This window comes from Rattus norvegicus, chromosome 18 (assembly GCF_036323735.1).
Source record: "Rattus norvegicus strain BN/NHsdMcwi chromosome 18, GRCr8, whole genome shotgun sequence".
In the NCBI taxonomy this organism is placed as follows: Eukaryota; Metazoa; Chordata; class Mammalia; order Rodentia; family Muridae; genus Rattus; species Rattus norvegicus.
Window position 1 is genome coordinate 57,457,923 of NC_086036.1, and position 17,558 is coordinate 57,475,480.

A 17,558-nucleotide genomic window follows, 5' to 3' on the forward strand; every position below is an offset into this window, starting at 1 on the left:
CATTTAGAAGGATAATCAAACTTTAAATTGGAAACCACTAGGCAAATATGCCAGCACTGACAGGGCAAGAAGGGGTTGGGGGCAGATGCTGGGGACTCTGGAATAAAGACAGTAACCAAGTCACAGAGGCCTCTCTATGCACTGGGAAGGCACTAAGGCATTATATGATTGGGTTTTCCCATGAGCCTGTGGAATAGGTGTCCTTAATTAATCACTCCATTTTATGGGTGAGATCAGGAAGGTCAAGGTTCCGTGCAAGGTCACGTGGTTGTTTACTATGAGAGCTGGGGTTCGAATCCCAAAGCTGTACTGTTTCCTTTGGGGGACGCTGCTGGTCCTGAACCACAGAGCTTCACGTATATGCACCCGACTTCTACCCAGCATTCCGTCTTACTGTCTACACTGTCTACACTGTTAAACCTTCTAGATACTTGTTTAACATTCAGTTCTGAAAGTTCCTGTGCTGTCTACAGTCATGTCAGCTTAACACGAGCTTCTGAGAGGAGGAGCCTCGATTGAGGAAATGCCTCTATAAGATCGGGCTGCATCAGAGCATGTAGGGCATTTTCTTAATTAGTGATTGATGGGAGAGGGCCCAGCCTATTGTGGGTGGTGCTGTCCCTGGGCTGGTGATCCTGGGTTCTATAAGAAAGCAGGCTGAGCAAGCCAGTAAGCAGCACCCGGCCACAGCCTCTGCATCAGCTCCTGCCTCCAGGACCTATTTGAGTTCTTGTCCTGGCTTCCTTCTATGATGAACAGTAAGCCACATAAACCCTTTCCTCCCCAGACTGCATTTTGCTCATGATCACAGCAGTGGTACCCTAACTGAGGCAACCCTGAAAAATGTTTAGAAAAGACTTTTTTTTTTTCTGTCTCCAAAGGGCATCAAAAGGATCAAAGGTATTGGGACGAGCACTGAGTGGTGCTACTGAGAAGCAGTAGCTGGGATGCAGGGACGGGTTCTTGATGCTTCCCCCCAGCCCTCTGCAAACCAGGTTCCTCATCTGTAAGACGAGGCTAACACCGCCCCGAAAGGGAGGAAGAGTTGGGTGGCTTCAGGTTATGGGGTGTGGTCCGCCCATAGAGAGTGGTTTGGAACACAGCTCCCAGTGGCAGCTCATCCTTATCAGACAAGTCAGGGTTGCTGTCTGAGAGCAGGGAGGGCATCTAATCATCCAGCAGACACTTGGTATACTACTCTCCTCCAGACTCTAAGAGGCGAGGGATATGATAAATAGTCTAACTCCTGTGGTTGTGTCTGGTGCTGGTGATCTAACCTAAAGTCTCATACACGCCAGTGCGAGTGCTTTATGCACCACACCCCATCCCTCAATTCTTAATAAAACCAATTACTCGGGGCACAGGACGCAGGATACAGATAAGGATGGACACACACCCCATCCCCCCTGTTCAGGACTATGAAGAGGAAGAGTAGATATAACCATTGGCAATTTATAGCAATGCTTCCTAGTGGAGTAACCCTGTCCTCCCTGGGACATCTGGCATTTTCTGGTGACACTTTTGAGTGTCAGAACTGGGAGTGAGAACATACATGGGGGTGTGTGTAGTGTGTGAGGGACTCAGGAGTGGCTCCCACGGAGGGAGAAGACACCGGACTCACTTGGCTCTTGCTCTTGCTGCTCACAGACAGACCGAGGGCCGGACCCCCAGCCAGGGACTGCTGCAGTCGTTCCTTCACAGCTACCAGCTTGAGCTCCAGGTCGATCCTCTGCTCTTCCTTGGCACGACACTGAGCGTCCAGAGTGGCCACGGCCTCTTCCAAGGCCTTCAACTTTGCTCCTGAGTCCAGAGACACTGATGAGAAAGTCTGCGGGGCTGCAGGCCCCATCTGTCTCTCCACTTGAAAGACGGACTCTGAGGTGCGTCACCAACCACACTGTGGTGCGGTCTTTATCTGCCCAGCCTCCATCTTCAGGAAGCAGTACCCTAATATTCCACCACAAAAACACCCTTGCCCTCCCATTCCCTATGCTGAGTGGATTGGCTCCTCGTAGTTCCGGCTTGGCCCATAACCACAGTGACTGGTTTAGGGGTCGGTTCAAATGGAGGGAATCCTGAGGTTTTGGTGGTGGCTACTGGGAAGAGATACTGCTCTGCTGGAGTGTCCAGGACTGGGTGAAGGCTTGCACTATGCAGCCACTATGTCACCACAAAGATGGAGTCACGTTTCCCTGTACTTCTCTCAGTTTGCAGTGTGTCTGTCTCTGTGCTGGTGTGATTTGGTTTCTATTATTATTGTGTACTAGGGTCACAGCACGGACCTCTCCACAGACCAGGTTCTCCAGGAGGACCTTGTTGCTTATTTAGTTTAAGCTGACAAATTTTCATTAACCCTTCTCTCATGCTAAGACGTTCCTTTTCTGTGTGTGTGTGTGTGTGTGTGGCGTGGAGGGGTGGGTAGAGGCAGAACCTAAGGGCTTGCACACGAAGAAGGGCTCTGCCTCACAGCTATACACACAGCTCTCCAGTTTTAAAAATAATAGTCTTTAAAACAAAACAAAACAAAACAAAACAAAACAAAACAGGGTCTCATGTAGCCCAGGCTTGCCTCCGACTATGTAGTGGAAAACGACCTTGAATCCTGCTCTCCCTGCCTCCAGAGTGCTGGGGTTATGGTGGTGTTGCCATGCCTGGTTTATGTGGTACTGGGGATTGAACCTAGGGCTTTGTGAATGCCAGGCAAGCATGATACCAGTGAGGCACAGCGCTAGCTCAATCCGGATCACCTCCACCCTGTTACTTACATTAGAAGGCTTTTGCAGTCATGCTCAATGCACTCATCCACTGCTTTAGTAGATGCTTATTGAATTCTGACTACATAGCAAGCACTGACCTAGACCCTTGGGATGGATCAGGGAAGAAGACAGGCCGAGGTCTCTGCCTTATATCTACACACGTGTGACAAATATATAACTAAATATATAAACATAAGTAAAAGTATAATTTATGTTATATGGAAATAAAAGACAAATACAGGCAGAAGTAATGACTATAATAAACTTATCCATACTTCAAAGCGATACAGATAAAACCCTTTGGGAAGATAGTTGTGTTCCAAACCGTGGTTCTTACCTCTGCAAAGATACTGTCATTAATTAATTAACTAACTAATTGGTATGGAGGATAGTCAGTCTGTTCCAAATTGTGGTTATTACCTCTGGAAAGTTCCTGCTATTTGTTTGTTTATACTGGGGGGGGGGGTGAGTCTAGAGCTCTAACACTGAGCTATATCTCTGGCCCCCAAATTTTTCTTATACGGAAACCAGATGGTTTTTCCTTGCCACCCTCCTATGTGTTTATTTATTCTCTCTCTCTCTCTCTCTCTCTCTCTCTCTCTCTCTCTCTCTCTCTCTCTCTCTCGATACAGGGTCTCACTATGTAACTGGACTTTGTAACTCTCAGCTGTCCTGGACCTTGCTGTGGAGACCAAGCTTGCCTGCAACTCATGGAACTCATGGGGATGTGCCAGCCTCTGCCACCTGAGTGCTGGGACTAAAAGCACGCTCCACCATGCCTGGGTTTCTCCCATGTGTTCATTCTCTACACCAGAAGTCCTCATCTTAGGCCCATTGTGTTCTATGAGTGGGCTGTAAGGTTGGCCCACTGAATCTGTCTGTACCGTTTTTGATGTGTGTTTTGTTCTTAGGGAAGGATCCTTAGATTCTATGTTCCATAAGGGCCATGCATATTCCATAAGGCAGGACTTCCTGGACCCCAGAACACATGGCAGAAACCCAGGCAGAAGTGTGGTGAACTGAGCCAGGTAAAGAATTCAGAGAAAGAGTGGAAAATGGGGTTAGAGACACCCAGAACAGGCAGTGCCTATTGAGGCCTCTGGATTTCAGAGACCCTGGGAAATGTCACTGCTCATTAAACCTAGAGCTGGACCATTGTCCTACACCACAGTGAATGAATGCAGGACCCAAAATCATCGTACTTGCGAGATACTATGGCGAGCATCTGTCTGAGCTCCACTGGGATGGTTCCCACCCTCTATCTAAGCAGTTACTAGGGCTGGAGAGATGGCTCAGTGGTTAAGAACACTGACTGCTCTTCCAGAGGTCCTGAGTTCAAGTCCCAGCAACCACATGGTGGCTCACAACCATCTGTAATGAGATCTGTTGCCCTCTTCTGGTGTGTCTGAAGACAGCAACAATGTACTCATCATATATAATAAATAAATCTTAAAAAAAAAAAAGAAGCAGTTACTAAACTCCAGGCTTTCTTTAGACAGGGTGAATGACAGCAAGAGGGGTTGGGAAGGAGCTGGGCGGGAAACCAGGAAATCTGTGTAAGAGGCCTCCCCTTACTGTTCCAGGGGAAGTGCTCATTAGGCTGAACGACCCATCGTGCGCTCCAGGCAACACCTTGGCAGGTACCTGGGTTGTTCCGAATGGCTTCCTTCAGCTCTTTCTTCTCCTGTCGCAATGCCGTCAGTTCGGTCCGAATCGTCTCCTTCTCTTTCTCCAGCCTCTCTTTTTCTACCAGGTACCTTCGGGCATCCTCCTCCGCCCGGTTCTTGCCGTACTTGTATTGATTGGCACCTACAGAGATACCAGAAAGCAAGAGGTCCTTAGGTCTGACCTCTGGTGAGGTACCTAGGGGTGTTAGCTTGCCTCTTACCTCCACTTCATATATAAAACATGGGTATTTAGGTCTACTAACTTAAGTGTACTAGCATGAGTCTCTTGGGGAAATAGGGAGCAACAGGGATTTAGCCTGCACTGGGACTCGGAACTGGGCAGACTGAGTTTGCATTCCCTCTTGACTGGGTGCACGACGTCAGACAGAAATGATCGGGGTGCTTTTGTGCCTTCTCCTCCAAATCTCAGTGTCCTTATGCACAAATAAAGATACTGATAACATTTAGCCTCCAGGATAAAGTGAGGTTGAAATGTGGTAATCAAGGAAAATTATGTAATATAGTACTAAGAAAAGTACCTAAATAATGTAGTACCTGCTAGCACACGAGGAGTGCTTAGTACCCATTAAAGAATAATAATAGTGATATCATATAATAAAACAAATTTTGTGACGTGTAACCCATCTCGCTTCGTAAAAAGTGTGGTTTGGGCGAGTCAGTATCTATGATAAAGGGAGATACCTACTTATAACTGAGATCAGACCTAGGCCAGTGTCAGCTGCTGCTCATTGCATTGCTGTGGAGGAGTAGGGGGAGAGAGAGAGAGAGAGAGAGAGAGAGAGAGAGAGAGAGAGCGAGCCCCCCAGGAGTGCACTGGAGGCCCAACCCAATGGTGGACAGCAAGCAGCTGCACAGAAACACACTGCTCAATCCACGTGTATGCTGTATGCTACTTAAATTTCCTCTAGCTGATGAGGTCACAAAATCTTTATCCATGATGTTAGTGGCCTCATGAGAGAGCAAGATAGCTGTGTATGCAATACTGTGTGGCCCTTACCAGACACTAGGCCTGCTGACTTGGACTCCGGTTTCCAAAGCTAGGACAAACGAGCTGTTGTTTTTAAAAAGGTCACCTAGGTTAGATGTTTTGTTACGGAAGACTGAGGACAAGGGACGCTTTCCTCCTGTGTGCCTCAGGATGTCACTGGTCTATACTAGGAGTTTCTGTGTGGTTTCTAGTCCTCCTCCACCTCCAACCCTGTGACCTCAGCGATGGCCTGCAGGCCCCTGGGATGTAGACAGAGACACCACTGGGCCTCAGACAGACCAGACCATTTCAACAGTTCTTATAATCTGGATTTTTGGGAGAGATTTGATTTGAGAAACAGGTGTAAGTTTTTACATTTTTTTTTTGACATTTTGCTATTTGTGGAGAGCTTTTGATGCCGCTTCTAGGAAATTGGCGAGAATATTTGACATTGGACTAGAACAAGGAAGTAGGCTCAAGAAAAATGCGACTGAGGAATGTGCTCCGTGTATCTTGATCATCTTGATAAGTCCTTGGATACAGTGACCTTGGGACCTCTGTTTATCCCTTGTTTGTTCCTTGACTGCTTTGCTTATGCCTTCGAAATGACCCTATTCTTTCATATACCTAGAATATAAAAGCAGACTGGAAAAAATTAAACCCACCCCAGCATCTGCTGGTGTCACACTAGAATGTTGTCTAATTGTCTCTTTTTTTCTTTAATCCTCACTCCCTCCCTTGAAACCTGGCTGACTGAGTTGGCTTGGTTAGTAGTGATTTCTTTACTGTCGCTGTTGACTTCGATTTCCTGTTTTGCTTATCCTCTGATTTTTTAATTTTTGTACTTTATTTTTCTTCGAGACAGGGTGTCACTATGTAGCTCTGGCTGTCCCAGAATTAACTCTGTAGACCAGGCTGCCTTGAACTCAAGAGATCTGCCTGCCTCTGCCTCCTGAGTGCTGTGATTCAAGGTGCAAGCCACTATGTCCAGGGATTTTTCTCTTTTCACGACAGTGTCTCACTGCACAGCATTAGATGGCCTTTGTGTTGATGCAGATAAGGCTTGCCTGGAACTTGTAGTGACTCTCTGGTCTCTGCCTCCTGAGCTCTGGGGATTGCAGCATGTCAATGACAAGCTTCTCAACCACACTATGCATCCCTCATTCTGAGTGAACCAGACAGGAGAAAGGACTTGTTGCAAAGTCTCAGCCAAGTGAGGAATAGAAGACAGATCTCCTGAGTTCCAGGAGCAATGATTTACACTAACACAATGGAGTGAGGGAACAGAAAAGTGTTGTGTTTTGTGTTTTTTTTTTTTTTAAAGAAGTCTTGGAAAAGCAAAGACTAGAAGTCCAGGCACAGTGGAAAGAAACACATTGTCCTGTAGGAAGTTGACTTGCTCTGCAATGGTCTTATCTAGTCCCCTGTGGGATCTGGAGAGCACAGGTGGGAACACAGGTGGGCGTGGATCTTGTGGCATCCCTACAGGACGGCAGAGGGATTGGTTCTTTGCAAACCACTCTAGGTCAGAAACCAAAACTCTGGTCTTCTGGAATAGACAGGCTTAGAGATGCTCTCTCTCTCTCTCTCTCCCTCTCTCTCCCTCCCTCCCTCCCTCCCTCCCTCTCTTTCTCTCTCCCCACCCCCACACTTATATACCTGTACATGCATATATAAATTTTAACACCCAACCGTTATACAGATAATACTCATGTAGTCTTAAAAACATTAAAATTAGGGCTGGAGAGATGGCTCAGTGGTTAAGAGCACAGGCTGCTCTTCCAGAGGTCCTGAGTTCAAATCCCAGCAACCACATGGTGGCTCACAACCATCTGTAATGGGATCTGATGCCCGCTTCTGGTGTGTCTGAAGACAGCTACAGTGTACTTACATATAATAAATAAATTTAATTAAAAAAACATTAAAATTAGCAGCTAATATTAAGAATTCACACACTGGGAGGTGGTAGCACCTGACTTTAATCCCAGCACTCAGGTAGGCAGAGGCAGGCAGATCTCTCTGAGTTTCAGGGCAGTTAGGGCTATACAGGGATACCTCAAAAATACAAACAAACAATCCCAAAAATTTACGTGAAGTTTAATTTCTGGCCTCTTGACTAGTTAGTAAATGCTACATGGTGTCTCCTGGGGAAGCCACACAGGGTCTGTCTCTGCAGCTGGGACCTGAATGCTCTACCTCAGCAAACCTCCCTCCCCCATTCACCTGCCCTCTACCACCCTGTCTTACCACACCAGGCAAGCTCTCCCACACTGCCCAGCCCCATTACTTTCCTTAGGGCAGAGCACACTGGTGCACTTACTCCACTACTAGCTCATCTTGATTCCTTACTCCTGGGGAAATCTGGTCTTGAGACCCCCGAAATGTTCTACTCTCCCTCCCTCCATCAGAAAAGGCCACAGCACTCACTGGAGGCATGGCGCTTGACTTTGACCTGTGGGTCCGCACGATGGGACTTCTCACTGCAGGAGGAGGCATGGCGCTTCACCTGAGCTCCGGTGGGGCGCTGGGGCTCCTCATCCTGGGCAAGGAGCACAGAAGAAAGTTAAGTGCAGGCAAGGTTCACCCCATTCAGGCAGGGAGCTTCTGGCCAGCACCTCTGGGAGCTTGGCCTTAGACATATGGATTTGTGCAACACTTCAGTTTACAGACCACCTTCACTAGGAGGATCATTCAAACCTTGTCCCTTTCTTTGGGAGGTAAAAGGCAACCTTAAGCTGGAGTACCTACTGAGAGGACAAATTAGTGGGCACAGGAAACAGTGAGTGACCATTATTATAGGCATTTTGTCCCCATATCGTTTGAAAGCATGCTTCTATTTTCTGAATTGCTAATGCGCAGTCTTCCCTCAGAAGATGGAGAGGAGGAGCAAGAGGAGGGGGAGAAGAGGGAGGGAAGCCATGCCATAGATGAGAGGAGCCAATGACAGGTGATAGAACTTATTGGACTGGCCGAATATTTGTGCTTCAAGAGTATTTCTCGGGGTTGGGGATTTAGCTCAGTGGTAGAGCGCTTGCCTAGCAAGCGCAAGGCCCTGGGTTCGGTCCCCAGCTCCGAAAAAAAAGAAAAGAAAAAAAAAAAAGAGTATTTCTCACGCTCCGAGTCCAGCCAACATGCTGGGGCCTGGTGTGATACATTGCTGTCATCTAACATCGTATTCTGGACAGCATTGCTATCTCTCTGTACAGAACGTTCCGATGTCTGGGAGCTGTGCTAATTGCTTCTTTTCAACACAGATCATTTTATTTTGTTCTCAAAATGTTCCTCAGAAGGATGAAGCCAGAAAGAGCAAAGCTGGCTCTGAGAAGAAAGGCCGAGGTCTCCCCCGCTCCAGTCTTTGTATCTGAAGCGCTAAGGCCGTGCAGCAGCTAGCTTCTCTGAAACTAAGCAAAACCTTCAAGTCGCATCCAAGAAAGACCTTAGGAACAAAAGGGCAGGCTGGGAATGTTTCTAGAAAAGGGGGATTGTGGAGGGGAGAATGCACAGGCGTGCTGTGTTCTCAGAAACTTTGTTCCCTGGCCTCTAGATGCCGCCCATCCACTGGCTGCACTGCGCCCGCCTTCTAGTTCTTCCCAGGAGAAGGCACACAGCGTGCTGTTGGCACCAGGCAGGCTCAGTGAAGGCAGTTTCTCTGAAGCGAAGGATAAAGTGGGCCGTGAAGGGGAAAGAAGAAACGGAAAGACGGGCCTTTGCCACGTTTGACCGTACCTGCACCTTTTCATAAGGAACCTCATCGTAGATGCGGGGCTCGGGCCACTGATCCTGGCACGACTGTGCATACCTAGAACACAAAAAGTTCAATGATCTTGGTGACAGTTTGCGGCTTACGCTGCCTTCCTGACTTCTCGCATTTGATGCTGGGAGCAGTTTCTAATGTAGAGCGAAAGGTCATGTGCTTGTGAGGACTGCATAGGCATGTGTGAGTACCACAAGTTTGACCACACTCATTTCCAGCATCCTTTGTAAGCCAGAAGACAGGCTCTAGGATGGCAAGCACCAGGCCCTGCTTCCACCTTGATTGTCGGTGCGGTCCTTCCCAAGGAAGCAGACTTCCTGTGCTTGCCCCTCCCCTTCCGTTCCTGTGCCCACCGCTACATGCAGAATCTTGGAAATGGAGCTGAGACAGAATATGCTGGCCAGAGGGGACCACGGAGCCACCCTTACAGGAAGGAATTGCGCCCAGCACTGACGATGCTGGTTAAGGTCTCCACGTCGACGTAGTCATAGTGCAGCGCCTCTGGGGTGACTTTGGAGCCCATCTCCACCAGCAGCAACCCGAGCCAGCGGCCCATGTCCTCTGAGCAGCTTGCCTGGGGAGAGGAGGCACAGTGGGGTTCACAATCCCTCCGTGAAGCCTTGTGGCTGCTTGCTCTTGTCAGAGAAACACGCAAAGGTTTGTAAGTACTCAGTCCTTAGAGACGGAGGAAGAATTAGACTAGACACACATGCAGAAATGGGAGACTCACAAATTCTCTTTTTTCAAGTATCTGTCAAGAGCTACGTCCTCTGAGGGGGTCTCTGATTACTTCTATATGATGGCACACCTCTACCCTCGGCCCTCTGGGTTTTTAGATCCAACCATTTTTGATATAAAAACATGTACGTGTTCTCAAAACTTCTTCCCTCTTCTTTCATGCTGGGGGTCAAACCCAGGGCCTTGTGTATACAAGGCTTGGCTCTATTACTGAGCCACATCCCCAGCCAGAAAACATATTGTTTTAAAATTATTTTTATGTCGTGTGTATGACTTATTGTTTTGCCTGCATGTGTGTACATTCATGTCTGATGTCTGCAGAAGCCAGAAGAGGGCATCAGATCCCTTGTAACTGGAGTTATAGGTGGTTATGAGCCAAATTGTGGGTGCCGGGAATCAGAACAGGGTTCTCAGCCAAAGTGGCAAGTGATTTTAACTGCTGAGCTATTTCTTCAGCCTCCGTATTTATAATTAATTCTCTAAGTTATGTGAGCAATTGCACAAAACACACACAAAAACTCAATTTTTCCCCCTAGGCTGAATTTAACAAAGCATTATAGTACCATTTATAGGGAAATCTCCCCAAACTGTTGGCCAGTTAAACATATACTTAATTCTGATTTAAAAAGCATTATCATGGGGCTGGAGAGAGATGGCTCCGTGGTTAAGAACACTGATTGCTCCTCCTCCAGAGGTCCTGAGTTCAATTCCCAGCAACCACATGGTGGCTCACAACCATCTGTAATGGGATCTGATGCCTTCTTCTGGTGTGCATGAAGACACTACAGTGTACTCAAATACATTAAGTAACTAACTAAATAAATCTTTTCAAAACATCATTAGCATAAAATCAACTTAGCTAGTGTGGTAGTTTGAATAGATATGGCCCCCATAGACTCCTGTGTTTGAATACTTGGCTATAGGAAGTGGCACTGTTAGGAGGTGTGGCCTTGTTAGAGAGGAAGTATGTCACTGTGGAGGCTGGCTCTGAAGTCTTCTATGCTCAAGTGACACCCAGTGTGGTACACAGTCTCCTGTCCCCTGAGGATGAAGGGGGACAGGGAGCTCTTCCAGCTCAGGTCTGCCTGCATGCTGCCATGCCTCCACCATGATGATGACGGACTGAACCTCTGCAACTGTAAGCCAGGGAAACGAGAGACTCAAAAGTAGGATTAAAACGGACACAGGGAGGCAGATGGATAGGCTACTGTGGTTCAGGAGCCTTGAGAAGCACTGCCCTGGCCTCTGTTTGTCTATAACACAGGGAGGTACACATTTAAACTTTCCTCCTGGGTCAACATTTTGAATTCTAAGTATCCAAAGGGCTGTCGCTTGGAGTGTTATTGGTGTCCCCAGCGCCAGCAAGTGTGGGGAGGGGAGGGTGGGGGTGGTAGGAAAGCCAGTGAGCAAGCGCCACAAAACTCGATGTTCAAGATGTGTTTACCGAGCTTGCTGCGTGTGCTGGACACCGTGTAGGAAAGATAAATATTGTACAAAAGCATGGCCGCAGCCCTGCCAGCACGAAGCTGGAAGGATCTGAACTCAGTGTGGGAAAACTCTTCCTAGAGCCTGGAGTTGCTCGGTGAAAGGGACAGGCACCTCGAAGGGCAGTGCTTTTTTTCTGAGGTCGACGATCCCGGTGGGAAGGCTTAAGCTAGAACTCCAAAATCATATTCCAATTGGACCATGGGAGGTGCCTGTTAGACCTAGAACTTTAAGGTCAGGGCTGATAAGTAAACCTGGGCTCTAGAGTTAGGGCTGTGAGAATTAGGATACCGGAACACAGAGTGCCATGTCGGGTTTGAACTTCAGACAAACGATATAGAACCTTTCAGTCTAGGCACATCTCCAAACTGCCTGGGATACCTTCCGAATAAATAAACCATTCTCTGTTTGTTTGGAATCCCAGCATACTCGGTGTCCCCGGGTGTTATCTGACAAGCCCATTGGGTTCTTCCCCAAAGTTCGTGGGGTAGAGTAGCAAATAAGACCACCACCCCGGGCTCCCTGGGTTCACTTCTCTCACCTCCAGGATGGCCACCTCCTGTCGATTGCGCAGGATCCTGAAGGCAAAGGGGTGCCTGGGTCCGAAGCCTGGGGCTACCTCACAGCCCCTGAGGGCAATGGCATTCACGTGGGTATGCAGGTCTGTGCGGTCTTTGTGAAAATAGAGAGTGTTGCACCTGAGGCGACACCACCGTTCCTTCCAGCCGTGGTTTACCAGCACATTCAGGTAGCCTGGGACAGGAGACAGTGAGGTGACCCCTTTATAGCTCCTAGGGCAAAGGCTCTGAGTGGTGCGGTATCTACGCAAACCTTGTGATCTAGCTTAGCAGAAAGGCCTGGCACCTTAGGTATCCTCTTTGTGTCTCAGTAGCCTAGCTATGAGTGCGTGTTGTTGACGCCATTCGTGCATCCGTTCACAGCCTCGGGACCACACCAAGTGTGACGGGAATGGCCGACAGCAGTACAAAAGCTACAACTATCCCCCTCATTCCCGCAAATTAAATATTACTGAAAGATGGGAAATGGTGGACGGTGCTGACACCTAGTGGCAGAATGTAGAAACGCCGCCATCTAGCCACAGTAAGGATTCTTAAACCTGAGCAGAGAGCCGACCACAGATGGAGTTAGAATCTCCTTTGAGCATTTATTTATTTTTCCCTCACCAGAGCATGCTATGATTCAGTGATCATGAAATATTTCTTTGTAGCCACAACTTTTAAACTAATTGAGTACTTCTGCATATCCAAAATAGATGATGTTATTTTTTGTTGTGCTGGGATGGAACCAGGGATCTCACATGACTTAGGCTCTGCTACTGGACGAACCCTCATATGCTTTAAAACGGGTGAATATCTTACCGTACACGAGCCACAGCACCTGTGTGAGCCAAATAACCCTTTCTCTACCAGACAGTTTTTATTAACATGTATTTATCTTTTTTTAAAGATTTATTTATTTACTATATATATAAATACATTGTAGCTGTCTTCAGACACACCAGAAGAGGGCATCGGATCCCATTACAGATGGTTGTGAGCCAGCATGTGGTTGCTGGGAATTGAACTCAGGACCTCTGGAAGAGCAGTCAGTGCTCTAACCACTGAACCATCTCTCCAGCCCGAGATGCATTTATCTTTAAAAGTAATATTTTTAATCCCAATTTCCTTACCAGACTAGGCTGCAAGCTACATACAGTTACACATATATGTACATGTCTATAAACCGGAAACCTCTGCCGTTCACGGTGCTTGACCGGAGCTCCGTGCAAACAGCTCTAGTCTCTACACAGAGTTTCCCCACACTGAGTTAAACTCCTCCATCTCCATAAAAGCAGCAGCCATACTCTTTATGTAACTTTTATTTCCCTCTAGCTCATAAAGGCCAGGAAATAAGCTCCACATACATCGAAACCCATATACCTTTGTTGATATTGTTTGTTTCTGAGATACGGTCCATGTACTCCAGGCTAGCCTCTGGCCTCACACGTACAGTGTAGGCACAGATGACCTATGACCTCGAACTCCTGACCCTCCTGCTTCCAGTCCCCTGGTCCTGGAATGACAGATTTGTACTACTGCGTCCAGAAAACCTTGCACGTTCAAGCTGTGAATTTACTCCTATTAGCTGGGGAGACTGAGGCCTGCAGGTGGACAGGGGTTTGACTTGGTTCCCAGGAATCATAGATATGATGGTCAGTTGTTGTTTCTTTCCTAGGCCGTCCTTTCACCCAGGGGAGTGAAGGGACGCACGCCATGGATGTTGATAGAGTGGAGTCTAGCCATCTCGGGGCAGGGACTAAGGCACGGAGAGTCCCCTGGAATTAGCCTCAGGAGCCCAGGCTCAAGAGTCTGAACTACCCTTCTGCTCAGAGTCAGTACTCACCACAGCATGGAGCCTCGTCCTCACTGGAAAATGTCTGCAGGTCCTCAGACAGCGCCTTCTTCTTGGAGAAGCTGATGATGCGTGTGATCTTGCGGCCGGCGGCTCTGCTCATGGAGTCCTTAAGCTCAGCCAGGCTGTTCTTCTTCCCTTTGCCTGACGGCACAGGAGTGGGTCACAGGGGATGAGGAAGGAGGCCATCGTCCCACTTCTACCTATCTCTGGCCTTCCCGGAGTCCCTGCCTGTAATTACTAAGATATCAAAGGCCCAGAGGGTCTCTGGAGAGATGGCTCAGTGGTTAAGAGCACTGAATGCTCTTCCAGAGGTCCTGAGTTCAAATCCCAGCAACCACATGGTGGCTCGCAACCATCTGTAATGGGATCCGATGCCCTCTTCTGGTGTGTCTGAAGACAGCTACAGTTTACTCATATATAATAAATAAATCTTAAAAAAGAAAAGAAAATCCCGGAGGCCTTACTCTGGTCCCTAGGATTGGCTCTACCACGGTGGACCTGTAGCAAAGTCCCGCCCACCTTTGACATTCTCCAGCATGGACTCTGAAAACTTGTGGAAGCTCCTACCATGCTCACAGGCTTCTCGGCGGCTGAGAGTGGAACTGCTGTCGTTCATGCCCAGGCTGTCGGAGTCTGAGTTCTGTTTCTCTTGGGACAATCTCTGGGGAAGGACACAGACAGCCTCACATCAGGGGGACTCTCTTGTCCTCCCAGTCTTCCTCTAATTCTCCAAGCAACATCTATCATGTGTCTGACACCACACCAATATGATCAGGAAGGTGGCAATGACTTAGACACGGCCATGTCTTCAGGTTACACTCTCCTGGGGGAGTAGGGTCATTCATCATAGTGCATTGACAGCAGTGTCCTGGAATACACACTGTATCTGGCACGTGACAGGGAGCTGGGCAAGCATTTAAGTGGGATGTGAATGTAATCCAGTAGCACTGAAGGGATGGATGAGCAGGGGCAACCTTGGATGATGAAGAGCCACTGGGCAACCCTGAGTGATCAATCAGAAAGGGATGGACCCAAGGTGATGACATAGAGGAAAAAGGATGAGCTAGAGAATGTTTGCAAAGGAGTCATGATAAAACCCCGATGATCAGCAGGAGTCCATTATAATTCTTGAGTGAGAGGATGAAGGAACGCACACATACACACACATGAACACACACACACACACATGAACACACACACAAACACCCCTCCACACACATTTTGTTGCCAGTCTATTATTTTTAACTCATTATATTAACTGTGAAACAATCATACCCTCACTAATTCATTAATACATTCATTTGCTACAACAGAGATGGAACAGAAATGATGGAAGGACTCACAGTGCTACTGTTACTTATTAGCTGTGGGAAAAATCCATCATCCCCAGTCTCTGTTTTCTCTTGCCAATCACACTCACCAGAGAGCTGGTGTATAGGAATCTATGAAGCCAACGAGTCAGTTCTAACACCCATGTAATTTGCTATTATCTCGTTTCAAGAAGCTAGACTTGGCCCGGCCAGACTTGAGACAGTGTTAAAATGATACCCACTCCTTCAAGAAGGTACAGCAGATCCTGAGGAGGATCCATTAGAACAGGCCCAGTGATGATTTGGGATAAACCCAGCACTAAAGAGCAGTGAGGACAAGAAAGGAGTTTCCCTCTGTCTCTTATGGGCTGGGTGTGGGAGAGGGACCTATCAGGAAGTGTATGGGCTGTCTAAGCATAAAGAGCCTTGATGGTAGGTTCTGAAATAGAAGTTATGGCTCCATTCATTCTACAGCAGCTTCCCCCTCAAGATGGGAAGCAAATACAGAGGAAGGCTGTGGGCACTTTATAAATGAACTCAGGGATGGTATTTCAATCTCATGATCCCATGGAAAGAGACCCCCACCGACACAACATCCTGGCTCTTCTACCAAAAAGACCACCATAAGCACATCAGCTGCCCTCGCCCTGTATACTCAACCACGGCAGAGAACTCCCACCACACAGCTTGTCCACTGTTGCTCTATAGAGCCTTGACCTGTACCAGAGGCCATACCATGGTGTGCATCTGCAGTCACACCCCTCTTCCAGTGTCAATTTCTGTTTTTCTAACAGCCTTACTTCTGGCAAAGGCCAAGCATGGACGGGGCTAGACTTCTCCTTCAGTAGGTACCTGAGACCAAAACTCCAAGGCTGTCTTTCTGACCTCACGCCTTTGCTTCTACTGTTCCCCAACTTCACCCACCTTGGCTCAATTATGTCACGCCTACTCTTTAAGGCTCAGCATAGGCAGGCATCCACGTCCCCCCATACTCCAGCCATCCCAAGCTCCCTGTTCCATCTCCTATCCCTGTCCCGGACCAGGTAAACCAGTTCTCTCTCATTACACCGAGACGCACAGTCCACCTTCACACCCACATTTTCTCTGTTCTGCAACCTGTTCCTGCCGATAAGAGCACCTTTTAAATATAATTTTATTTCATTTTGCCTTTTTAAATCCTTGTCCGAAGCATCACTTCCATGGGAATAGTCCTGAACCTCTGAGACAGGAGCATATCTTCCTGACACACCAGGAACCTGGCACTGTCTCTTTTGGCTTGTACCCAGAGTAGCAGTTACAATGCAGTACGATTACTTTGGCTCAGGTTTGCCTGACTTGGGGCCGTAGGAGTCGTGGGGTCAAGGGTCATACTGGTTTCTGCACAGGGCCTGGTACGGGTGGAGCCTCTCTGTAGAGTTTGCCCAGTGGTTGGTCAAGGTGCTCTGTTGGCGTAAGCAAAGTCCTGAAGAGCCGGTCTGTGTGGCCTGAAACCCTGGCTTGTTCCTCATTTACTACCGGACTTGGTGTTACAGCTTTTTCTTTTGAAAATCTGTCTCCAACACAAGCATTCCAGAAGCGGGGTTTCTGAAAAGAGAACTGGATCCTAAGGGCTCTTCCTCCAGCGGATTTACTCATGGCTAAACTATCTGAAACTGAGGGGAGGCTGCCGTACTCGTTAGACCAGGTGTCTCTTGAGGGCATGTCCTGAGAGAAGATACACCAGGTCCCTTCCTGCCTCCCCGTCTGTTTCCGGTCTTTTATGAGGAGAGCTGCACTGCCTGCCTACACATTTCCCACCTAGGCCTACTATTGCAATAGACACTCTGATGAGGCTCAGCCTCGCCCAAGGCCTGCAGCACACAGCCTGTGGGCTGACTGGAGGTGACCCACAACAAAACTCTCCTCCTTTAGTTGTTGATGGCAGGGGTGTTGTCACAGAGACTAAGTTTGACTTAGCTCTGTTGCTAAGCTTGTACGATGTCACAGGTGTGTGTGTGTGTGTGTGTGTGTGTGTGTGTGTGTTCACCACCAGCCTGTGCTTAGTACCCACTACCGTATCCAGAGGAGATGACTGGAGACAGACATACCTTGTCCTGATCCAGCTTGCACAGGATGACTGGGGATCTGGGGACCTCCAAGCTCTCAGCTCCACCGATGGGCCGGCTGACCTCTCGGATAACCTGTGATGAAGACACAGAGCTGGGGACAGAAGCATGGCGGCTGGTGTTCGTGGAATCAGGACTGTGTGAAGAGGACTAGGACCACCAGGAGGCAGAGTAGGGTTGAACTAGACATCTGCATAACTGTTGGCACGTCTGAGTCTGTCTGAAAGGACTTTCTACATCTGTAAGGACACTGCTCTCTGCTGCCTGAGGAGGGGGAGACCCTGGAGAAGAATGGTATGAATCTCAAAGACTCACAGTGGTGCAGGGCCTGCTTCTGTGA

General features: G+C 48.2%; 1 protein-coding gene across 2 annotated transcripts in view; it reads right to left on the bottom strand.

The window, feature by feature from the left end:
* The window catches only part of Afap1l1 (actin filament associated protein 1-like 1), a 60,465-nt gene that overhangs the window by 3,803 nt on the left and 39,104 nt on the right, over window positions 1–17,558 (bottom strand). For both annotated transcript variants that reach the window (XM_006254794.5, NM_001106142.1), the window contains exons 9-17: window positions 17,201–17,293; window positions 14,371–14,464; window positions 13,792–13,944; window positions 11,930–12,141; window positions 9,594–9,739; window positions 9,138–9,210; window positions 7,839–7,950; window positions 4,401–4,565; window positions 1,622–1,800 (exon numbers count right to left, since the gene is read on the bottom strand). In XM_006254794.5, coding sequence (XP_006254856.3) covers window positions 1,622–1,800; window positions 4,401–4,565; window positions 7,839–7,950; window positions 9,138–9,210; window positions 9,594–9,739; window positions 11,930–12,141; window positions 13,792–13,944; window positions 14,371–14,464; window positions 17,201–17,293 — 1,227 coding nt within the window. The remainder of the gene's footprint in view (window positions 1–1,621; window positions 1,801–4,400; window positions 4,566–7,838; window positions 7,951–9,137; window positions 9,211–9,593; window positions 9,740–11,929; window positions 12,142–13,791; window positions 13,945–14,370; window positions 14,465–17,200; window positions 17,294–17,558) is intronic.